General features: G+C 47.0%; 1 protein-coding gene across 2 annotated transcripts in view; it reads left to right on the top strand.

Annotated features, from left to right (window-relative positions):
* The window catches only part of LOC147015364 (zinc finger protein basonuclin-2-like), a 326,203-nt gene that overhangs the window by 287,059 nt on the left and 13,171 nt on the right, over positions 1-25,973 (top strand). For both annotated transcript variants that reach the window (XM_085850040.1, XM_085850041.1), the window contains one exon: positions 12,318-14,482. In XM_085850040.1, the coding sequence (XP_085706166.1) occupies positions 12,318-14,482 (2,165 nt within the window). The remainder of the gene's footprint in view (positions 1-12,317; positions 14,483-25,973) is intronic.

Genomic DNA, 25,973 nt, shown 5'->3' on the forward strand with positions numbered 1-25,973 from the left:
GTCACTGTCTGTCAAGACGTTATCGAGCGCCTCGAGGACGATCCAGACCTGCTTGGGAGAGTCATTACTGGCGATGAATCGTGGATATTCGAATACGATCCCGAGACCAAACGGCCGAGTCGTCAGTGGAAAAGTCCAGCATCACCAAGACCAAAGAAAGCAAGGATGTCGAAGGTCAAGGTGATGCTCATCGCATTTTTTGACATCAAAGGCATCATCTCCTTCGAGTTTCTACCACAGGGTCAAACGGTGAATCAATATGTGTACAAGGAGATCTTCCGGCACCTCATGAGATCAGTCCGGGACAAGTGGAGGGATCTGTGGGAGAACAACGCCTGGGAGCTCCATCATGACAACGCCCCTGCTCACAGTGCCTTGAGCATCCGACAGTTTCTGGCAAAGTGGAACGTGCCAACTCTGGAGCAACCCCCGTATTCGCCAGACTTGGCCCCTTGTGATTTTTTTCCTATTCCCCAAGCTCAAGGGGGTGATCAAGGGGACCCGATTTCCTGATGTTGAGGCCATCAAAAGGGCCATGACGACAGAGCTCCAGAGGATTCCAGAAGAAGCCTTCCGGGGGTGCATCTAAGCGTGGAAGAAGAGGATGGACAAGTGTGTGAGATGAGAGGGAAACTATTTTGAAGGGGACAAGCTGTGGTTTCAATACATTTTTTTTGGAATAAAATTTCTGTGAAGTCAATCCCATTACTTTTTAGATGGACCTCTTAGATTATTGGTCCCCAACCTGCGGCCCATGGAGCCCTATACTGCGGCCCGCGAGGACTTTCCAATCAAAACACATTTCCATGTAGCAATTTTAAAGGGGTTTACACAATGCCACTGCCGGCCGGCGCCGTGACCTAAAAAGCCATACACAATGCCGCTGCCGGCCACTGCCGCTTACCGCCGGGAGGAATCAAATCAATTTGCATCAATAAAATGCATCAATAAAACTCAATAAAATGAATCAATTTTTTTCTGGCTCCCAACATCCTTGGGAGTAGTGAATGCGGCCCGTGGGATCAAAAGGTTGGGGACCACTGTCTTAGATATTTACTGTATATACAGATATATATGTATATATATATATATATATATATATATATATATATATATATATATATATATATATATATATATGTAAAAAGTATTTTTACCTGAAGTGATAATCAGCTGTGCTGTTCGATGGAATCGGACGAATCTCGTCAGCTTGTTTCAGACTACCAGCTGCTGTTGGGGCATCATCATCATCGACATCATTATGTACTTGATCCAAGTCTCCAGCTATGATCAATATCACAATTTATTCGCCCAGTTCACTGGTCACAACCTCCCCCCCCCCCCTCCTGTTTTTTGCATGTCTAATTTCTTCTCATAAGCAGTGCCTTTGCCTTAATCTTCATCGTCCTCCAGAGCTCTCGGAGGTCCCTGGCAGAAGATTTTGTGCACTCTGGGAAATGGGCCGCCATCCTTTTTGAAATATCCTCCCATGCGAGCTGTTTTTTCTTATTTGCACCCACGTCACTTCTCCTGTCTTAAATTGTTCCTTGGTGACCCTTCATTACCTCAATTAAACCCATTCCTTGCTCGAATTAATAAGTGTCCCATCTTTTCTATGCTGACATGCTGCTGCAGTTGGAACACACAAACCCTGTTGGATGGTCAGGCCAATGTGGGGTAATTGAGGTTGATTGGTTTGGTAATCTCTGAAATGCTGCACTGAACAAAACAAATTATTAAAAGGAATGAATCATAACTTAGCCGTGCATAAGTAAACGGATGTTAATCTCCCTTCATAAATTGCTGTTCAATTTGGTAATTAGCTGTGTTAAGGGTGAGACGTGTGTTTGCAAGATGCTTTCTGAACACCTTTCGTAAATTTAGCCCAATCAGTGTATTGAAGGTGTGGCAAAACATCACCATATCTGCATACATAATACAAAGATAACCACTAATTTTATCCTGTGTATTCAACCCAAACATAAAAAATGATGGATGTTTCAATAATCATCATCGATCACTTCATTCCAGATTACCCAGGGTGGCATACCAAGGGCGTAGCCTGTCCTATTTCGGTATTGTGATAGGAGTGGAGATAAGAGTATTCAGAGTGTTGCCGGGTAGCTTTGATAGTTTACTCCCCAGGGAGCTCAGATGGCCAGAGGACTCAGGCCAGATCATATTTCAGGAAATGAGTGACGAGGCAACTGCCTTGTCTGCCTCAGCCTGGCTACCCCCTAGCATACATGTGGGAACCATAGATCGTTTACAGATTGTACATATTCACGCATTGTCTTCGCCATGATCAATGGATGAGTGGAAGGAGGGATGGATAATCTCAAAGGAGGGATGGAATGGATCTCTCGAAGGAATAATTTTGTCGGTTGCTGAATCTCATACAAGATGACTTGGATCAACAGATAATGACAATCAATGCACTGAATCACCTCCAACAATTGTCCGAGTTGCTGCAATTCAATGCAAGTGCATCATTTCAATTGGATGTTGGAGTTATGGGTGGGGTTTCAGAGGCTAATCGGCAGCTTATATGCGCACAAATAATCGGATGTTGATCTTCCTTCGTAAATTACTGTTTAAATGGGCAATTAGCTGTGCGTGTATAAATATTTTTTTTCAGATTTTAAGGGTTAGGCACGTTTACCAAGACTCGTTAAACACGTTTCGTAAATTTCGCTCCTCAAATCTGTCATTCCAAGTATTTTCTCACATATCTGGTTGTCCATAACCAACCCATTTCTTGGTGTGTGTGTGTGTGTGTGTGTGTGTGTGTGTGTGTGTGTGTGTGTGTGTGTGTGTGTGTGTGTGTGTGTGTGTGTGTGTGTGTGTGTGTTTGTGTGTGTGTGTGTGTGTGTGTGTGTGTGTGTGTGTGTGTGTGTGTGTGTGTGTGTGTGTGTGTGTGTGTGTGTGTCCATAACTAAACTAGTAGCCTGAAACTGCATGCAGACTCAGAAAACTCCAAGGTAGTGCATGAGTGAACATTGGGTGTTTGGGTTAATTAAAACACCCCTATTAAAGATAATTAACAGCCTTGTTTAATGAAATCCTTGAACAGGCGCATCCTCGGCCACCGAGCTCTTTGGAGTCCTAAGGCGTATCCGAGGTAACTTCGCTGGGGTCTGAAGCCGTCATGATTTTTCTTCTGCTCATCCATGCCTCGAGTTAGAACAGGCCACAACAATTACTTGACGATAGTTTTATTTATTTATTTATTTTTTCCCCACTTTCCTCACTCATATTATCGAATGCCTGGTCATCATCGCTACAATTTGTTGTGTACATAAATTTTCTTAGTACAATAGTTTTCAAATTAGGAGCTTGGAGTGATTTCATGCATTATGTGATACGATTTTCCACGAACGACTCTCATTGACTAATTAAAGTATATCATTGAAATATTATTTCGATTTTGAGGTTCAGTTATCATCCGGACTAAATAAGTGTCAATCTGGAGTGAAATTTAATAATTTAATGAAATTACAAGTCTTGTATCTAAGCTGATGTACATATTTACTGTGAGCAAGCAAGGCTATGTTCCCTCCTTCCTTCATGCATGCACGAGAAAATGTGAAATTTCCAAAGCATTAAACTTGTCTTCTTCTCCTGTCGTCCTGAGCGGGTGGTTCGTGCTCCATCATCCTGAGCGGGCTGCTGGTGCTCCGTCATCCTGAGCGGGCGGCTGGTGCTCTGTCGTCCTGAGCGGGCGGCTGGTGCTCCGTCGTCCTGAGCGGGCGGCTGGTGCTCCGTCGTCCTGAGCGGGCGGCTGGTGCTCCGTCGTCCTGAGCGGGTGGCTGGTGCTCCGTCGTCGTGAGCGGGCGGCTGGTGCTCCGTCGTCGTGAGCGGGCGGCTGGTGCTCCGTCGTCCTGAGCGGGCGGCTGGTGCTCCGTCGTCCTGAGGGGGCGGCTGGTGCTCCGTCGTCCTGAGGGGGCGGCTGGTGCTCCGTCGTCCTGAGGGGGCGGCTGGTGCTCCGTCGTCCTGAGGGGGCGGCTGGTGCTCCGTCGTCCTGAGGGGGCGGCTGGTGCTCCGTCGTCCTGAGGGGGCGGCTGGTGCTCCGTCGTCCTAAGCGGGCGGCTGGTGCTCCGTCGTCCTGAGGGGGCGGCTGGTGGTCCGTCGTCCTGAGGGGGCGGCTGGTGCTCCGTCGTCCTGAGGGGGCGGCTGGTGCTCCGTCGTCCTGAGGGGGCGGCTGGTGCTCCGTCGTCCTGAGGGGGCGGCTGGTGCTCCGTCGTCCTGAGGGGGCGGCTGGTGCTCCGTCGTCCTGAGGGGGCGGCTGGTGCTCCGTCGTCCTGAGGGGGCGGCTGGTGCTCCGTCGTCCTGAGGGGGCGGCTGGTGCTCCGTCGTCCTGAGGGGGCGGCTGGTGCTCCGTCGTCCTGAGGGGGCGGCTGGTGCTCCGTCGTCCTGAGGGGGCGGCTGGTGCTCCGTCGTCCTGAGGGGGCGGCTGGTGCTCCGTCGTCCTGAGGGGGCGGCTGGTGCTCCGTCGTCCTGAGGGGACGGCTGGTGCTCCATCGTCCTGAGGGGGCGGCTGGTGCTCCGTCGTCCTGAGCAAGTTGTGAAATAACATCTTTTCAAAATTATCGAACCAATTCCTTTTTCCACCCATCACACGCAGCTGTTTATAAAGATTAATGGTTGTGAACATCTTCCTGAAACGTCTAAATGAATGCAGTTTCTTTTTCGGTGAAAGGTACTCGAGGTTTTTTGGGTTGTATGCAGTACGTAATGTCTTCTATGATGACACTGACTCCAACCTGCAGATTCCCGAAAATTTTGTGTGTGCATGCGCGCACATAAAGCACTCTGCCAACTCCCCTAACTATATCTATCTATCTCTATCTATCTCTCGCTCTCGCTCTCTCTCATTCTGTCCCACGCTCGCTGTCCCTCGCTCTTTTGACATATCCGGATGGTGGTTATGTCTGGGCGGTGTTTGTCTCTGTCTCTGTACGTGTCCAGATGGGAGTTTTTCTTCGTATGTGTCCGAGCAGTGTCTGTTGTCAGACGGCTTGGCTCCAGATACGTCTGGCAGGTTTTGTCTCCTGAAGTGTCCGAGCAGTATTTGTTGCCAGGCCTTGTTTGTCGTATGGATATCAGACTATTGTACACCGCTCCTTCCCAATTCCATATCTAGGTGATGCAAGATGTCATCCCCAGGCACCAATGGTCATTGAATTCAACCACCAATTATTTTTGAGTTCAAATTTGTTTTATGGATTTTGCTAGTGTTGTGCTCTGCATGACGTCTTCTTTTTTTGTTTGCTTCTTTGTCCAGGTGATATCTCAGCCATCCTTTGAGTTAGGAAGCTGAAATTCGGGGACAAAAGTGAAGATGTGCTTTGGAGAAAACAGTATTTTTATTTTTTGATGAATCAATAAATGAATAATGACTTTATTATTATCAATTTATTGATTACTTTATTTTATTTCTCATCGTTGCAATATCTCAGGCACCTTTTGAGCGAGGAAGCTGATGTTTGGACACTACGGTGAACAAGTGATTTTGTTACGAATCTGGCAGCCATGAGCACTCGACATTCAGGTCCCCGTAGCTCAGTTGTTTCGTGAAGTAAATGTGGATAGATAGCTCCCTTTCCCCTATGTCAAATGGGAATTAAGTGTACATGCGCTGTGAAGTTATTTTATAGATAGGATTTTTTTTTCCCCAACAAATACACCAACAAGAACGGCATCCTCCCTGGTTTCCTTCTACCATCGGCCTTCCTGAGGTGCATACATGCCGAGCGCCTGTGGGTGGAGTTCCATGGGCAACCGACGCATTGGCTCCGCTCCAGGGTCGAGAAAGACGTGTTGCCTTCAGCCAATGAGCAAAGCGTGAGCGACGTATGCGGCGTTCCAGCCAATGCGGAGGCACGTCACCCGAAGGAGGAGGAATTCCTCACAGGAGGGACGGGCCACGGGGATGCTCGCCACGCCCCCAGACGAATCACGAACGGCGAGCGGATCGCCTGTGTCGAACCGGCCAATTCGGAGGCGAGTTGTGTCGGGTGGGGGGGGGTGAAGAGAAGCGCGGGTGTGCGCGAGGAGGTCCTATCTTTTTCCCTTGAGCCTGTCCCGCGAAGGATCACCTGCCTGTGAATCTGTCCCGCGAACGATCGCCTGCCTGTGAGTCTGTCCCGCGAAGAATCGCCTGCCTGCGAGTCTGTCCCGCGAAGAATCGCCTGCCTGCGAGTCTGTCCCACGAAGAATCGCCTGCCTGCGAGTCTGTCCCACGAAGAATCGCCTGCCTGCGAGTCTGTCCCACGAAGAATCGCCTGCCTGCGAGTCTGTCCCACGAAGAATCGCCTGCCTGCGAGTCTGTCCCACGAAGAATCGCCTGCCTGCTAGTCTGTCCCAGGAAGAATCGCCTGCCTGCTAGTCTGTCCCGCAAAGGATCGCCTGCTTGCGAGTCTGTCCCACCGAGAATCGATTGTTTGCTGGCGCTCGCTGTCTCGTCATGTGCCGGAGGAGCGTGCTGGAGCCCGACGCTGCCCTCCGTACCCGGTGCTTGCAGCGGCATCGAGTTGCGGGTTCGAGTCCCGCCGAGCCGGATTGTCAAGGGCCGCATGAGGCGGGAAGGTCCAAGCTAGCTTCTCACGTCCGGCTCACCTTCCCTCCGAGCTGGGGGGCATCAATAAAGGCCGGCCGACCCATTTCTTTTGTGCTTGTGGGTGTGTGTGGGCCCGTCTGTTAAGTAGAATCGTTAAGTGCTTGCGTTTTTGTACATTGGAATATATTCGGTTGTAATCTGCTCTTTGTCTCCCTTCCCGGTTTTTGCCCATTATTGTAAATATATTCCCTGTTGTTGAATGTCCCAGCTCGTCCTTGTCCTTTCTATCGTTGGTTTGCCGCGCTGCGAATGGGAATTAGGAGGCCTCATTGTTGCCGTAATCGAGCAATTTGCCGGAAGGGTTCTGGTACTCTCCGCTCGGGGTACGACTCTGATCCGGCTCGGTAACGGCCCGGATCGCGCAGATCCTGCCGAGGGTAAATTTCCCCGCTAGTTTGATGACGTGGGTAATAAGGGATATTGAAATTGGCAATTGACCCCACCCCACGTGGTCGACCTATTGGCCATCTTCTGTCCGATAGGGACTCGTGACCTTTTGGATTTATCTGAAAGGTACGACCTAAATTCCGGGTGTTTGGTGGAGCCGACTCTACTGCTCCCCCTAGCGGTCGTGCTCGCCACCGAGACCTGTCCCCACAACAATTTGGCTATGAAGGATATTTTTGATTTGATAAATCAATTTTTTATTTTATTACTGGAGTTTTAATAAGTTGCAGATTTGGATGAAATGGTGGTTTCAGTATGCTATTAGCCAATTGATTAAGAAATTAATTACTTTATGGTTTTTTGTTTATGCAATTAATCGATCAATTATTCTACACCACACTCGACCAATTCCGACTCCATATGCTGCAAGGTGGCATCGCCGGGTGCCGAAGGTGCCCCGGCGATGTCGTGCGCTGGAGGATTGTTATTTATTTATTTGGCATGCGGGCGGTGTACTTTGAATGTACTGCTATTTGTTTTGTTTTCATCTTCACTGTTATTCTGTGCAGAATCATTTTGATGAGACAGTATGAATCGTAATCAATGTTCCACCGTCACGTCGAGCTCCCCTCTCTTCCCCCCTCTTTTTCTCCCCCCCCCCCAATTTAGTGTTCCTGTCGAAGCGATGGGTGGTATTTGCTCGTGACTACCTATTCATTGCCACAAGTGCATATTAGATGAATGTCGAGGCTCGTATGATTTCTGTGGAAGAAGCAATATTTTTTTTGTTATATTGTCGTTTGCTGATTATATTTAATGCATTGCTATATTGTCACCGCTCCTTCCCAATTCCATATCCAGGCGATGCATGACGTCATCACCAAGGAGGGGAGTACTCGGTTTTCACACCGTTTTCTTTTTTGTTTGTTTTTTTTTCTGTTGGTATCTCAGCCATCCTTTGAGCTAGGAAGCTGAAATTTGGGGATGAAAGTGAAGATGTACTTTGTCAAAAACGTTGTTTTTTATTTTTTGATGAATCAATTAATTGATTAATTACTTAATTATTATAGATTTAGTCATTACTTGTTTGTTTTATTTCTTATCCTGGCAATATCTCAGGCACATTTTGAGTGAGGGTTGTCATATTTTGACATGATAGTGACCCAGGATTTGGCTGTAAAGGGCATTTTTAATTTATTGATTAATCGATTCGTGACAATTTTTCGATTAATTGATTTTCAAGAAGTCACAGATTCGGATGAAACAGTGGTGGTTTCGGTATGCCGTAAGCCAATTGATTAAGAAATTAATTATTTTACGATTTTAATTATGCAATTAAGCAATTATTGTACACCACTCCCAATTCCATGTCCAGGTGCTGCAAGGCAGCATTGCTGGGCACCGAAGGTGCCCTGGCGATGTCCTGCGCTGGAGGATTTGTTATTTATTTATTTGCCATGGGGGCGGTGTACTTTGTACCACTACTTGTTGTACACCGCTCCTTCCCATTTCCATATCCAGGTGATGCGTGACGCCATTGCCGGGTGCCGAAGGAATGGAGAACTCAGTTTTCACCCCGTTTTCTTGTTTGATTGGTTATTTTTTTTTCTGGGCGGTATCTCAGCCATCCTTTGAGCTAGGAAGCTGAAATTTGGGGATGAAAGTGAAGATGTGCTTTGGCAAAAACATAATTTTTTATTTTTTGATTAATCAATTAATTACTTAGTTATTATCGATTTATTAATTACTTTTTTTTCTCATCCTGGCAATATCTCAAGCACCTTTTGAGCTTGGAAACTGATATTTGGACATCACAGTGACCAAGTGATTTGGCTATAAATAGTGTTTTTGATTTATTGATTGATCAATTAATCGATTAATTATCCATTATCGATTAATTAATTTTCAAAAAGTTACAGATTTGGATGAAACGGTGTTGGTGTCAAGGTATGCTATTCGGCAATTGATTGAGAAATTATTTTACGATTATTTATTTATTTTAATTCTGCCATTAATCAATTAATCAGTCAACTATTGTACACCGCTCCCTCCCAATTCTGACTCTATGTGCTGCAAGGCGGCATCACCGGGTGCCGAAGGTGCCCCATCAATGTCGTGTGCTGAAGGATTGTTTATTTATTTATTTATTTGGCATGGGGCAGTGTACTTTGAATGTACTGCTACTTGTTTTAGTTTGGTTTTAACAAATTTCTTACTCGTCTTCCTTATGCTTCTTCTCTTGTAAAAGCACATCGCTACCAGTTCGATCGTTGTTTGGGAGTGTGGTTGTCACTGATGCAGTATCCACTGATGATGCAGCAAAAAGTTCCCTGGTTAGGTTTGGGATATGTATTCTGTTTTTGCCAGCGATAACTCGCCAACTCCTCGCAAAAGATACCGTAGAATTAATGTGCACAAACCAATGTCCGCAGTCGGGATCGTCGGCTTCACGTTCATCTGAGGGAGGAACCACAACAACCCTTCCTACGAAGCACCACTGCAACAATTTGCAGTCTGGTCAGGAATCGAACCAGGCTTGACAAAGATATGTGCTTTGCTATTGTAGCTTCCTATCTGAACAGAAATGTCGAGGGAAGTGTGAAGTGTAGAGTGTGGAAAGGGATATGAGAGTTTGTCAACCTTGTCAACCTTGCATACATAATCCACGGATGGCCCCTGGATGAAGGTATTTGCATACGATTAAACCGATTGTCCTTATATTGTAATGCAGAATCAAAATCTAAGGATTAAATTGCTTTGTATAAATGTCCTTTTGAGATACCACCAGATGTACCCCAGGTTAAGTTGTACAAGTTTACCCTCATTTCATCGGAAATAATTTATGTATTTTATTATTATTATTATTATTAATATTATTTTATTGTTTTTCATGTACGTTTTGTCACTTTGTTTTTTCATGTGTTTACAAATTACTGGCATGGGACTGGTCCAATAACTTTGAGATATGAGCACTCACATCTGAGCTGTTAAGCCTGCATTTGAATCCAGACCCAGCTCTAAACTGCAACCCTGGTGTTTCACGTTCAGTGAAGCATAGATGTGTGCTCTGCCCATCAAAAGGACGTTGGTGGAGGACCCATATAATGGTACAAGTCTTTGGTGGTTGTTAAAGATCCTACAGTGTCTTTTGTGGAGAGTTTGAGTGTTATCGCCGGCACCCTGAACAAATTACAAATTCCTGATGCCTTCGATCGAGCATCAGGCCTGGCCAGCCAGTTCCTGAAAGACTTTGACTGAAAAAGTTTCCTGGCCAATCCCAACAGTAGGTGCAAGTAATTGGAGCCATTAAGTAGTGATATAGTTTACAATTTACAGTCATGCAGTTTTGTTTTGCTTATGCTTCATGATGTTTTCACATTGACTTTGAAAATACTTGCTATGAACAGGCTGATGGTGGGAGTGGAAATACTTTCAAACTCAAGGACTTCTGTAGTTTGTAGTTAAGTCTTCGTGTCGTTCACATGAAAAGCAAGATGCAGGAGTGAGATATTTATTTCTGGGAGGAAAGGTAAGATGGCATTCCGGCACTGAGCCAAGCTGCACATAGAGGCTGTGCAGACATTGCAGCTCTCGGTTCAAGTGTAGGAGTGCCAGAGGAATTCCTTCAAGAGCACTCATGGAATCTTATCAGGATTTGGGAGTTTCAGGTCCTTGTGTGCAACTGTACAGGTGCTTTTCCTTTTTGTGGAGAGGATTTTATTTAGAGGAGGGGGGGGGAGGAGGAAGGGTGCAGTTCAAAAAATATAAATTTAGTATCTTATAAGATTGGCGCCAACATCCAGAACTCCCCCACCTTGCTTTGGCTGAGTGCGAGTGCTCTTTGTCGACACCCCGTGTGGAATCACTAAGAGCAAGGATACAATGGAGCTTCAGTAGAGTAATGACAGAGAGCCACAAAGCTGTTTTCAAAACGCAAACCCTTTCACAGTAAACAGCACCTGCGATCGACCTGCCTCTAATAATGGCCCGCAGTGTTGATGAGGCGTGGACGATGCTTGAGCAGAGTCTTGCCGAGACGGCCTTGCCCATGCGTGAATTACGTTCCCACTCACTAACGTGTGAATGATGTGCATTTTCTCAGGCCGTGATATGCTCCAAATGGGATTACCTTCCAAACTGGTCTTATCGTTGGCGAAAAGCGGATTACCAGCTCCGCTAAAGGGGCTGCCTAGATTGCAATGCTACGTGGTGTTTCATCAAGACTGAGAAAAAGGGATAATTAATGTGTGTTCTTTGCCCTAACATCCTGAATGCTGAATTGCTGCCCTCTGTGACTTTGCCAGTGCATTCGTTTTCCTGAAGCGGACCTTCATTGCAAAAGGGGGTGAGAAGGGGGGAGAAATGTGAACATTTTTTTGTCCATCTTTGCTTACAGTTGAATGTATGACAGATGGAAGGTATTTCTGACATGATGGGTTTCTCACTCTGTTAGATACGAAAGATACGCAGGTTTCAGTTGACACTGTCGAAGGTAGAAGTACCTTGTCTGTAAACTGATACTTCCTTGGCAAATTTAGATCTGGGGGTCATACTCCATCGTGTATCAAAAGTCTAGAATTGGAGGAAATATTTTTAATTTCTCCATTTCCTTTTTTGAGATGCTATCTTAGAGATTGATAGGACACTGTGGACTGATAGAATGGTGCCAACTCAGTTCAGATTTAATGCCACTTGACTTTATTCTTTGGGGACACCTGCAATCAGTGGTTTATACCCTCAAACCATGTATTATTGAAGATCTAAACTCTAAAGGATGAAATCGCAAACGAATGTGCTAAAATTGATGTCGATGTTAAACGTTTAAGGAAACCAACATACAAAACTTGATGTGGATGCATGTCATTGGCTCGCAATTTGAGCAATTCTTGTAATAAAATTGTAAAATAAATTTCCTTAAGATTCCGGACTTTTGAAACACCCGGCATGACTCAAACCATCATCATTACATGATGTATCATTCTTTAAGGTCAAATTTGATTACTATGAAAAAAAAAAATGTTGAATCCTAACAATATACAGACTTTGAAGTTATATGTAATCTTCAACTTTGAAATTGTCTCCAATGACCTGTCAATCGATTTTTCAACACTACTATGGGATATGAGAAACTGAGAAAATAATCTTAGCATACATGTTCTTGAAATTGTTCACCTGGGTTATGATACACATTTGTTATTAGCAGAATATTGCTTCTCGGTGCTATGAGTTGAAGAAAAATATTTGCCAAAATGTGTTTTTGCTTGGAAGAGCTTCTCAAGCATGGTATTCGAAGTGTGTGCTTGTTCTTCAGGATGTTGGTGGAAAGGTGTTGGACCGCTGGACAATTATGAGCCGGGAAGAGGAGATCATCACGTTGCAGCAGTTTCTTCGCTTTGGCGAAACAAAGTCTATCGTTGAACTTATGGCCATCCAGGAAAAGGAGCTGCTCACTGTGCCTGTGCCAAGTAGCAAGGCTGACTCGGACATTCGTTCTTTCATCGAGAGCAGCAATCGCACACGAAGTCCAGGCTTAGCACCGGCTGTTGAAAGTCCGGGCTCATCAGCAAGTTCTGTACATCATTTTGAAAACCTCCCCAGTAGTCTTGCTTTCTTGTTACCCTTCCAGTTCCTCAATCCTGTAGCAGCTCCACTCCTTGGTTTACCACCAAACGGCCTCCTTTTAGACCAAACACCTCTTCGGCCTACAGAGGGGCGACTTTCTGAAGGAGATTCTCCATGCGATAGCCGACCGTCGGTTTTAAGAGGAGAAACGGGACTCATTCCTCAAAATAGTGATCCTGCTCCTGTGCTTCACTCTGATGCAGTTTCTGGAGTTCGTCCTGAGTCGCATAACACACTGCGATCTGAACAAGCTTCGGTGTTGCGTGCTGTAGAGCAACCTGCAGGCTTAAGGAGTGATCAGGTGGTTGCACTGAGGGGAGATGCCACTCCGGGGAACACCCCAGGGTCTCGGGCAGAACCTCCAGCTCAAGGCCGCAATGCTTTGTCAAGCATCACCAACATGGATAGTAAGCCAGAGACTCCTCCTCGGCTTTTCCCCATGCATCATACAGCAATGCCGGTGAGCACAGAGATTAAAACTGAAGCCCGCAGCTCAATCTTCTTGTCCGCCAAGATGCGACACCTTCGCAAGAACATTTCTCCATCCAAGAAAGGCCGTGTGTTCTGCAATGCCTGTGGAAAGACATTTTACGACAAAGGTACACTGAAGATCCACTACAATGCAGTACACCTAAAAATCAAACACAAATGCACCATTGACGGTTGCAACATGGTGTTCAGTTCTCTGCGAAGTCGAAACAGACACAGTGCCAACCCGAACCCTCGCCTCCATATGCCAATGCTGAGAAATAATCGTGACCGTGACCTCATCCGCGGAACTGGCAGCATGGCGTCCACACCACCAATGATCACTGCACCAAAATCTGAAGCCAGCTTTTCTCCTCCCACAAGGTTGTCCTTGTCATTCCCAAACCCTGGCGTAGATTCTAGTTTTCATGGACCACTGGTTTTCCCATCCATAAAGACTGTTCAACCTGTGCCACCCTTCTTCCGGAGCCTCATGGCACCAGGAGAGTATGGTAGTTTGTCATATCCATTGCCCACTATGCCCACAATGGACCTTGATTTCAGCAAATCATTTGAAAGTCAAACTGATGTGGTACCCAAAAAGAAACCACGGAAATCGAGCATGCCAGTCAAAATCGAAAAGGATGCTTTGGAGATGCCCGAGGAGTTTTATTTGGATGAAGAGGATGAGGATGATGATGAGGAAGACAAGCGATCAATGGGCAGTGATGCTAATGGAGCTCGGACAGAAACCAACCTAAGCAACGAGGGAACCAACTTTGAGGAGCTGTCTGAGACATCTGAGGTGAGCAGTAGGAATGCAGGTGGCAGTACTCGTGATTTTTATGGGGTTGAGAATGGAACTGAGGATGGCAGGATGAGCAAGAATCGAGACGAACAAGCAAATTGCACATTTCCAGAGCTCTGTGGGTCACAAAGCAATGAAGAAGAGTATGTATCACAAAAAGAAATGCTTGATGAGGACAGCTTTGACGGAAGTCAGAGTGACGAAGAGCAAAAGAGCCCTGAAAGCTATGAGCAGTCTGTGGTAAAGCAGGAAGTCACGGACTCGAACTGTGGCCCTTACTACAGCTCGTATGGACTGCTAAACAGTAGCTTGCTCCTTGGGGCCCTACAAAGAGACCCCAGCTGCCCTTTATATAACAGGAACCTTGTTGCTCTGGACTACAGCTTGGCTGAAAGGTTTTCGGAAGATGGAGACTGGCTGTCCATCGGCGGTCCCAAAATTTGCACAGTTTGCAAGAAGATGTTCAAGAACTCCTACAGTGTGAAGCTGCATTACAAAAATGTTCATCTTAAGGAGATGCACCTCTGTTCAGTTGAAGGCTGTAATGCAGCGTTCCCATCACGACGGAGCAGAGACAGGTGAGGCCAGTGTATCGTACATTTGGCTTGTGCTTGTGTATGTCTTTGTTCATACGGATATTCATGTAAGACTTGTACAACCATAACATTGAGAATGCCAGAATTTTACTGTTTTCCAGTCATTTTATTTCCAAGTTTTCAAACATCAGTTTATTAAATTATTTGAAGCATTGCTAAATTTTCATGGCTCTTACCTTCCATCCAACTGTTTATATGATTGTCCAGTGTTGGTAGTCATCACTCAATCTTTGCTTCTCCTCATTCTTTTTCTTTTTCTTCTTTTATTTATTTATTTATTTATTTATTTATTTATTTATTTTAACCTTTAAATACATCATTTATGTTTGACCCCCTCATTTATTTATTATGGACTCGATCTTTCATGGTTGTCAGATTTGATCCTCAGAGGTTCAGATTTAACTTGAACTTTTCGTTAGTTTCTCAAGGTTGTGTCTTTCACATATAGTTTCATTTACATTGCTTTTAACTTTTTTGGGTGGAGAAGGTTTTGGGGGGGCGGGGAGTGGGAGGCAGAATGGGGCAAGAACAGTGATGGGATGGGTGCGGGTGTTGTATAACTTTTGTAATTCTCATTCAATTCTCTTCCTTTACGTTTAAGTTTTCCTTTCTCTTTTGTTACATAGGTATTAAGTTATATGGACGTCATTCTTGCAATTGGCCAAGACGTGTCAAAATTATTAGGGGCAACATAGGTACAATTCAACACAGGGTGTTGTGTGACCATAATGTACATTGGGACACGGGGCTGCACTTGGGGCACGAGGTGGTGGTGCATTGGGGGAACATTTGGAACACGAGATGCACTGGGGGCACATTGGGACACCAGGGGGTGGGGTGCATTGGGATATTGGATGCATTGGGACACGGTTGAGGGGGGGGGCTTCTTTGTGGGCACATTGGGACATAGGGGGTACATTGGAACATTCCCCAAAGCAGCTTTTCTTGGCCAATTATATCAAGTACCAAATCCCAGTGTTTGTGTTGTTCATTGGTAATTGCATAGAGTTGTGTTGAAGTTTATTCTGGAGTAGAAAAGTATCACAGGCTAAATTCTTGGAATAATCACTTTAATCTTGAAGAGAAAACTCATGGAAGAACCAAACCTTCTTGCACTATTCCTTCATTTCGAAAGAATAATTCATTTATTGGGCATCAGAATGGAGCTTTTATATTTTTAGTTTTATTATTATTGTTAAAAACACTATTTTCATTACATTATTTTTCATGTCCATTATGTTTTTATTTATTTCTCGAAAACAACTTTGCATAGCCATCAAACTGCATTTTGGAGTTGACTGAATAAATAGGACCTGTCAAGAGCAATTTTCGAAACACACTTGGTGTACGGTGCAGTAAATAAGTTAGAGAATTGATAATTTGACAAGCAGCCAGATTTGCACAAATTCTCATTGAAAATGCCATTTTAATGTCCGTAAGTGCCTCTATGGTGGAGTTGGTTAGGTAGCGCTGTTAATGGGACAGGACATTGATGAAGATATTCCACATCCCCAGCAAATGCCCACACACTGTGACAGTCAGGACATCGGAGAAACCACATTTCCAGGAAAACCTCTTGGGGAGTGTTGGAGACAGACGGGAAAAGCCATCTGTTACTGCGGCCTCACCGTGACAGGATGGTCGCTTTTTACCTCCAAATGAAGATATCTCCAGTTGTAACAAGCTCTTTAAGGGTGTTTTGATTTAATGCTCATGCCACTACTCAAATTAAGGCCACTCTGGCTGCATTAACCTGTCAGGTAAACAACACCACAGTAATGAGCAGTGGGAAGATGTATCATTGTATGGCTTTGTGTGTTGTTGAATGGCTTTCCAATCGGTATTGACCAACAAAACATGTGTGAAGCTACTCAAAGTGAAAGGAGCATCCAATAGATTTGATATACAGGATGGTGTAACTATACAGTGAAAGCTCTGTCTTAAATACTCAGATAAGGTAGGTGTGTGTGTGTGTGTGTGTGCGTGCGTGCGTATGTATGTATGTGTGTGTGTGTGTGTGTGTGTGTTGTTGGCTGCTATCTTCACATGTGGGTGGGCTTCTGGAAATGGTCTCAAAGTATCCACCTGTGTGTTAATGTGCATGTGTGCATGCGTGAGGCGGCACCACCAGTCGTCATCTCCACTTGCGAGTCTCTCAGACTGAACAGAGCCTTCCCTGGTCCTGAAGCATCCATCTTCACCCCAGCAGGGAACCATGACTCGTGGACCAAACAGTCTCCTTATCCATGCTCTCTTTCCCCCTCCATTCCCGAAGTAACGATTGTAGATATGCATGACCTCCAGGGTACGCCCCTTCTCGGACTTTACCTTCTCAAACTCTTCCTTCTCGGTCTTGTCCTCCCTCGGCCTCCTCCTTCTCCGTCTCGTCCTCCCTCGGCCTCTTCCTTCTCGGTCTCATCCTCCCTCGGCCTCTTCCTTCTCGGTCTCATCCTCCCTCGGCCTCTTCCTTCTCGGTCTCATCCTCCCTCGGCCCCTTCCTTCTCGGTCTCGTCCTCTTCCTTCTCGGTCTCGTCCTCTTCCTTCTCGGTCTCCTCCTCTTCCTTCTCGGTCTCGTCCTCTTCCTTCTCGTCCTCTTCCTTCTCGTCCTCTTCCTTCTCGGTCTCGTCCTCTTCCTTCTCGGTCTCATCCTCTTCCTTCTCGGTCTTGTCCTGCCTCGGCCTCGTCCTATTCCTTCTCGGTCTCGTCCTCCCTCTGCCTCGTCCTCTTCCTTCTCGGTCTCGTCCTCCCTCGGCCTCATCCTCTTCCTTCTCAGTCTCGTCCTCCCTCGGCCTCTTCCTTCTCTGACTCGTCCTCCCTCGGCCACTTCCTTCTTGGTCTCATCCTTCCTGGATGGGATAGTCAGCAAAACCGAACAAGCTGCAAGGCTAAGGCACCAGGCCGCATCCCAAACTCATGTCTATCGGCGCAACTCCAGGCACCCCCCTCCCCCCCGCATGGCCCTCTTCCCCACCAAAGCTGTCATCCTCAGCTCAGTTCTCAGTCCCATCAAAGTCGTCATATTTGGCGTGGCCCTCGACCCCACAAAACTCAGTCTCTCAACTCGGTCCCGTCCTCAATGGGTGGAACTTTGCAAGAGGGAGTTCGCCAATGCTCAGGCCCTCTCTTCTGGCAGTGCAATTAACAGGTCGGACCAAGCTTGAGGGCCAGGCCATTCAAATGCATGTCGCACGTTGTGATGAGTGCGTCGTGCACATCACTTTCCATTAAAGCTGCTGTTTTCGGCTCTGTCTTTACTGCCTTTGAAATTGATGTATTTGACGCGGTCCTCGGTCCTTTCCATACCATGCGAGAGGGAGGCGGCAAATCATGCCACCACCACCTTCCTGTGTGTGCGCGCTTGTTTTGCACACTCACTGTTAAAGGCAGATTACTTCATTTTTACCTACTACTTTATCATTTACGAGGCAGCTGTGGTTTTGCTAACATCATTTGTTGTAACGATGTCAAGGTTTTTGCACATAAAAGATGTCACGGGTGGCAGATAATGATTCCTCATTAAAGTTCACATGACCGGGGTGAATGAAATGTTTCCTCCTTAACCTGCACAGACATTTAGCTGGTTTGTTCAGGCATCCTATTTTGTTTCAAGGTTGTGGATACAACCATTCTACTGGTCTTGTACAATCTTGCATCCTGGTTATAATGTTGTAAGACATCAATGCTGCACCACATTGTGCTGAGAAATCGAGATTAAACTGAATATGAACATGAACTTGACATCTACTTCACACAGCTACTGGGGGTCACCATCAGTGACTACATTGTAAGACGCAGGTTGTCCAAGCGTGGTATGAGGTCCATAAAACAGTTGCACACTTGACCCCATAACAACATAAAGGCTGCAAAGAATTTCGCTGTGATCAGCAGAACTAGCAGCTCTGACAGTGAGCACCTCAATTCTCATCAAGGGATGAAGATTTTCTTTTCAAATCAAAAAACATTGTGCTAGAGTTGGAAGAGTCCAAGGTCATTTTGCATAACTCATCATAAAGTATGATGGCTTTGGATGGGGTGGCATTGGCATTAGGGGATGTTTTCATTGATTTTATTTTGGTTTTAAAGGCATATTTACAATTGAATTATATGTCGACAGTTTTGGATGCTTTTGTGAGACCTTGGGTGGTGCCATTGACATTGGTTCTTCACTCTTATGCAAAGTAATGCTTAATGCCATAATAGTGAGTCTTTGAGTATCTTGAAGATACAAACAGACATCATTGGGTGTACAAGAAGAAGCACAGGTTTGATTCAACAGTGTTCATGGAACCTTCAAAAATGTCATGCTCCTCAAGGTATTAACCTCGAACCGCATGCCATGCATCCATCCATGGTCAGCCAGTAGAGGAGGTTCAGTGTCTTGACCTTGTCCTCACCATCAGCCATGACCTTTCCTGGGCTGAATACAGAGCAAAGCCTGCCTCAAAATACAGCAGCAGACTGGGCAATCTGTTACCCCAAGTAATTTATTGAACAGTCAGAAGTGCCTATAGCCGACAATGCTTTTCAACATTACTGGATAGCGTTTGGCTCTCCTCTATGGCCTGTCTTTCCAGCATCACATGGTCCTCTGAGGTTTCTGTAGATTTCAAAGCTCTTGTCATTATGCACATATCTCACAATGACACTGAAGCACAATCCCTATTGCTCTCACATGGCAGGCAGGTTGGTGGCCTCTCCTCTGGTCTAACTCCCTCTGCTCTGTCCTCTGACCCTCCCCTGCTATTCCAGGACATGCACATTGTCACCCCCTCCTTGTTGAATTCCCCAAATCTAGATTGATTCAACACACCTCAAGTCCAGGGCTTCAAGGTCACAATACACCACCATCTTGTCCCCGAATCCTCAACTATCCCCCTCCCCCCAGGCCCAAGTCATCAACTATCCCCCTCCCCCCAGGCCCATGTCCTCAACTATCCCCCTCCCCCCAGGCCCAAGTCATCAACTATCCCCCTCCCCCAGGCCCAAGTCCTCAACTCTCCCCCTCCCCCAGCCCCAAGTCCTCAACTATCCCCCTCCCCCAGCCCCAAGTCCTCAACTATCCCCCTCCCCCAGCCCCAAGTCCTCAACTATCCCCCTCCCCCCAACCCCAAGTCCTCAACTGTCCCCCTCCCCCAGCCCCAAGTCCTCAACTATCCCCCTCCCCCAGCCCCAAGACCTCAACTATCCCCCTCCCCCAGCCCCAAGACCTCAACTACCCCCGCCCCAGCCCCAAGTCCTCAACTATCCCCCTCCCCCAGCCCCAAGTCCTCAAATATCCCCCTCCCCCAAGCCCCAAGTCTTCAACTATCCCCCTCCCCCAGGCCCAAGTCCTCAATCCCCCCTCAATCCCAAGTCCTCAAATACCCCCCAGCCCAAAATCCTCCACCATCGCCCCCAGCCCCAAGTCCTCAACTCCCCCCCCCCCAGTCCCAAGTCCTCAAATACCTCTCCCAGCCCAAAATCCTCCACCCCCCTCCCCAACTTTGTCCTCCCCTCCCATTTTTTCCTGTTATTTAAAGCAAGAGGGCATTCTTATATCATTACGTACTAGCTGAAACCCCGTCACAGACGGATTCCGTTCCGTGAGCCCAATATGACAACCAGTGGCGGCTCTTGTAAGAGCTGGATCCCAGTCGATATACTCCATGGCCTTACCTAATGAGGCCTACAAAACGTCCTTGTACACGACATTTTTGGTGTACACTACTCCTTGTGAAGAAGTCTCCTGATTTGTGCATGTGTCTACTTTGACGTACAAACACCGTGTCAAAACTTCTCAAGTCACAGTACCGAGAAAAACGTGACTCGACCGCTAGGAGGAGCACAAAATTGGTCCTTCAGTATTAATATATAGAAGATACAATGTTTCTTGTTACATTTTTTGTGTCAAATTCACATTCTGAGGTAGTCAGCATGTGCAGAAGAGGGTTTTGCATTGCAGACGCTATTTTCGAGGAGTGGAATTACACCTCTGAGCAGTGATGGTGTGTCGACGACAGACGTAATGACGTCAACGAATGACTGATGATGTCATGACGTCCTTACGCTGGTCAGCGGTGACGTCACACGTCGCCATGTAAACGAATGTAAAACGAAAAGTGTTTATTCTACTTCAGAGTTGAAGTTTCACTATTGCCACGATGTGCGATGCACTCTTACAGGTACGAAGTTTCTTTCAGTCCAGGTCACACTACCGAGAAAAACGTGAAGTGAACGCGAGGAGGAGCACAAAATTGGTCCTTCAGTATTAATATATAGATCATTGGACCACCAGCAAAAGTACCCATCCACAGTGAAGGGAAAGGTTCAAGTTTATCTATCAATTTAAAATATTTTGTGGACTTCAAAAAGTTTAATTATGTTTCACTCTTGGTTTCACTCAGAGCCAAAGCTCTGAGCTACTTATACCACCCATTACGACATGGTGGTGCAACATCGGGTGGTGGAGTTGGATTTGTCTTCAAAGAAGGCAACATATAGCTCTTATTTTTGTGTATACTAGTGCGGGCCCGTAGGTGCGTGCCAGTATGTGCAGCTTTGTTCCTTCGCTCTCGTAAACGATGACTGGATTGGGGCATTGTTTCAATTAGATCGGAACAACCGTATCATAAATGGTCATAACTTGGGAAACATACTCAGGTCCCCAGCGTCAATTGTGACGTCATATCAAACGAAGAAGAAGAAGAATTGTGATGCCTCCTCTCTCTCTCTCGCCCCTCTCTCCCCCCCTCCTCTCTCCCCCTCCTCTCTCGCCCCCACTCTCACCCCTCTCCTGTCCCCCTCTCCTGTCCCCCTCTCCTGTCCCCCTCTCCTGTCCCCCTCTCCTGTCCCCCTCTCCTGTCCCCCTCTCCTGTCCCCCTCTCCTGTCCCCCTCTCCTGTCCCCCTCTCCTGTCCCCCTCTCCTGTCCCCCTCTCCTGTCCCCCTCTCCTGTCCCCCTCTCCTGTCCCCCTCTCCTGTCCCCCTCTCCCGTCCCCCTCTCCCGTCCCCCTCTCCCGTCCCCCTCTCCCGTCCCCCTCTCCCGTCCCCCTCTCCCGTCCCCCTCTCCCGTCCCCCTCTCCCGTCCCCCTCTCCCGTCCCCCTCTCCCGTCCCCCTCTCCCGTCCCCCTCTCCCGTCCCCCTCTCCCGTCCCCCTCTCCCGTCCCCCTCTCCCGTCCCCCTCTCCCGTCCCCCTCTCCCGTCCCCCTCTCCCGTCCCCCTCTCCCGTCCCCCTCTCCCGTCCCCCTCTCCCGTCCCCCTCTCCCGTCCCCCTCTCCCGTCCCCCTCTCCCGTCCCCCTCTCCCGTCCCCCTCTCCCGTCCCCCTCTCCCGTCCCCCTCTCCCGTCCCCCTCTCCCGTCCCCCTCTCCCGTCCCCCTCTCCCGTCCCCCTCTCCCGTCCCCCTCTCTCGCCCCTCCTCTCTCCCCTCTCTTGAATTGTGATGCCCCCCTCTCTCACCCCCTCTCTCTCCCTCCCCTCTCTCTCCCTCCCCTCTCTCCCTCCCCTCTCTCGCCCTCCTCTCTCACTTCTCTCTCTATAAATATATTCACAAATGTCTACTTCGCACAACAATTCAAACCTTGGGAAACAGCTGTTTCCCTTGGGAAAATTCAAACCTTGGGATTAATTAATAATTTGAACAATTAATTCAAACCTTGGGAAACAGCTTTCAAACCCTTGGGAAACACTTGGGAAACAGCTGAAACGGATGAAGAACGATATCAAACCTTGAAAAGGCACATACTAAGGTCCCCAGCGTCGATTGTGATGTCATACCAAACGAAGAAGAAGAATTGCAACGTCAATCGTGCAAAAAAAAAAAAAATGAATAAACATCAATTGTGACATCATTCGTGATGTCATAGCACCGTGTCTTGTCATTGGTTGACAGATAAATGGCCGTAACTTGGGAACCGCTCGTCTGATTAATATCAAACCTTGAAAAGGCACATCCGCAGGTCCCCGGAAATATTCCTGGCAAGTTTCAATCAGATCGGACCGGCGGTGACAGACAGACAGACAGACACACACACACAGATTGCTGGAATTATATTGTTGGGAATTCGCGCCCGCCGGCGTGCGAGCGGCCACGTAACTCGAATCACGGCACGTCGCCCACCGGACGGACAATCCCGTCGTGACCCTCTCGGACTAACGCCGGGAACTAGTCATGGGTGGGCCTTTCAGCCTCACCACGATCGTGCCAATCGGCCCCCCGCGTGGGATAGGGTTGCTCGCCAAATTCGACCTACCTAAGTACCCACACGGAGGGTAGACCGAGCGATCGCACCTCGCCGCAGGTCGACTTCGGACACGGGCCACTTTAAGCGACCCGTTCCGTACTATTGGGATAACCGAGCGGTGTTATCGTCAACCTCGACGGTTCGATTAATTATTGGGCGTATTTAGCCCACGACCAACCCTTTACGTGAAGTAAGATGGAGATTCAATAAAAGAAAAGACGAAGCGAAACGGGAAAAACAGTTCAACATAAAGCACATTTATTCCGCAGCAAACGGAAAGCACACATATACAATTATACACCAAAAGCAAATGTAAAAGTAGAAGAAACAACAATTCTGCACAAAAAGCAAATGCAACAATGCAGATCTACTACCGACTACCGAGCACACGGCAACACTTATACAGTTTTACTTCACAGACGGCGCCGACAACACATATACTCAAAGCAAAAGAAAAAGGGACCACCCTCAACTACAAGGGGGCAGACGGGCCTGGGGCCGAGACCGCGTCGAGCCTACCCGTCTGGTGATGAGCCGCAAAATGGCGGCGGCGCCCCGACTCCGCGGGCCTCGCTGGCACTGCCTGGAATGGGGTGGGAACGGGGCCCACCTTCTCACACTATCTCAGCGCGGGGGGAAACAGGGAGGGGTTGTTGATGCTCGGGGGAAAGAGGATATCTGGATGGCTTGGGTCCCGCGACGAGCGACTCCACTGCGACCTCGATCGCGTTACCGGCCTCCCCTCTCCGCAGCTCCCCGACTCTGACACGAGCACCGACCTCCACAAAGATTCTTGGCTTCTCCAGCCTCTCCGGACCCCGACAGACACTCGACTGCTTTCGCCGCCGCCACAACTCTCCAACTCTTTCCTCTTCTCAACTCTTCAACTCTTCCCACTCTCCACTCTTCTCAACTCCGTCCAATTGCTTAACTCTTTCTTCTCAACTCTCCTTCCTCGATTCAGAAACTCCCTCAACAACTGCCTCGATTTGCTCCGCGCTCGGCGCTTTATAGTGTGACAGGAGAAACCATATGCAGATTTTTTGGATCAGGAATCGCTCGGGGGCGGTGTCCCCCTCCCCCCAGCTCAGATCAGAACGAAAGGTGTGCGTGCGTGCGTGCGTGCGTGCATGCGTGCGCGCGCGCGCGCCCAAAGCTGTAAAACCTAGTGGCCCCAAGCTTTGCATGCATACTGAGGAAACTCCCAGGAAGTGCTTGAATGAAAATTGGGTGTTTGATAAATTTAAACAACCCTTTTGAAGATGATTAATGGCTTCCCTTCATGAATGCCTTATCCTCGGTCAGCCTAACTTCACCTTGCAGGGATCATAGCCACCATTTTGATTTGGCCTACGAACAATGTCTTGCCTTGGAAACACAATGTACACTCACGGACGAATCAAAGTATTTAATCAAAACATGATTTTGGATTTGAGGATTAGATCTTGCAGACTAAATAAGTGTTGAAATCTGGAGTAAAATCTGAAAAAATTATAGAAATTAGCATTTCTTATAACTAAGTGTATACTGTATCTGACAAACTTTAAGCAACGCCATTATGTTGTTCTATCCTCATTGTCTGTGTGGGCACGGGGTTACCGTGCAGGGGCCATTCCGGGCAAGGATGGTTTTTGACCCAGTCGGGCATATTGTGTGATGAGTGATATTAAAGTTGATTTCAACCTCATCAAGATTGGTGTTTGGCCGGCCGTGGTGCTCCGCTGGGGATTCCTGTTAACCATTGTGCCGCAAGGCTTTGCACCTTCCTTCTTCATATTGACACAAGAAAATGTGGAATTGCCAAAACATTAAACTTAACCTATTATACTGTTCTGTTCATTGGGAGTGATGAGGGTGGGGTGGGGGGGTGAGAAGAGGGGTGGGAGAGAGGGGGGTGAGAAGAGGGGAGAGTTGAAGTCTTGAAGTCACATTTTACATGATGTGAAATTTCCATGGGTTTGTGGTATTTATAAATTGTGTTACTCCATGAAGATCTGTATTAAATCTACTTTAAACCAGATGTTGACATTGATTTTAAAGATTACTCGAAGAGACAATAAAGTGACCATAATTACATCAAAAATGTGAAATGAAAATACAAAATAACCAATTGGCGGCTTTTCAAATTTAGCACGGAAAGCGGCTGCTGCAAATGGGAGACCGACAAATACATGGATAGACACCATTGTTAACATGTACAAGACCAGCTGGTACCCACAGAACATCTGCACAATGTGAAATGGGACCAACAATATTATGCAAAGAGTAGTCAAATATCATGCAAGGAACCTCCTGTCTCTCTCCCTCTCTCCATGTCTGTCTGTTTCTGTCTGCCTCTCTCTGTCTCTCTGTCTCCCCACCCCCCCCCCCACCTACTCTCCTGTGCTTTGCTGTAAGACACGATCCAGAAAATGTTGCTTTCCTCTTCGGAGCCATAAATATACACTGAGCTGTAGGGATCAATACAAAACTAGCAGCGAAAAGTATCGCGACTCGGATTAAATGCCGAGTGAAAGCAAAAAAGGTGTGATTGCCGATTGTCCAGTGATATCTCGCGTGACGATCATGTGACTTAATTTTAAGGGCGGAGGGGAGAGGAAGTTCACATGTACCCGGTGAACCCCCCCCCCCCCAAATTCGGCCACTGAATATCCCCCAAAAAACTTCACATTTCCCCCAAACAAATTTTAGTTTGATGTTGAGAAACCCTAGTAACATCCAAAAATTCAACTTGTGTTGAAAAATTACACAGATGAGCCGTCACCTTGCCTACTCGCCGTGCCCTTGGTGACCGTGGTGCCTCGTGCTATATTTGGCTTCAAAGACAAAACATTGTAATCAATTTTTTTCAACCATATTTCTTTTAATTTCATTTAGAACACCTCGAGGGACCTTTAAAAATGCAAACATGCGTCAAATAGATCTTACGAATAAGCAAACCCCAAGGGAACATGTCCGAAAGCAGCACGCGTTCAAAATGCCTATCTAGTTATTTAAAATGCATTTTTTATGGTTAAAAAAAAAGATATCACAAATCCAATTAGAGGTTAGAATAAATTGTGTGATAGTCCAAAAGTGTTTAGCTTTGTGAGGCCTCAAGCCACACACAATTTTTAAACATTCATAAAATCAAAACCCGAGACCCCACAAACACACCACTTCCCTTATTTTTCTCAGAAAACACTCGTCTCTCCAAATAGCCACATGTAGACCCACGAATAACCCCAGCACTGACTCGGGCAACTTGCCCCAGTT

The sequence above is a fragment of the Eptatretus burgeri genome, chromosome 12 (genome assembly GCF_056783735.1).
Source record: "Eptatretus burgeri isolate ZD-2024b chromosome 12, Ebu_testis_v1, whole genome shotgun sequence".
NCBI lineage: Eukaryota > Metazoa > Chordata > Myxini > Myxiniformes > Myxinidae > Eptatretus > Eptatretus burgeri.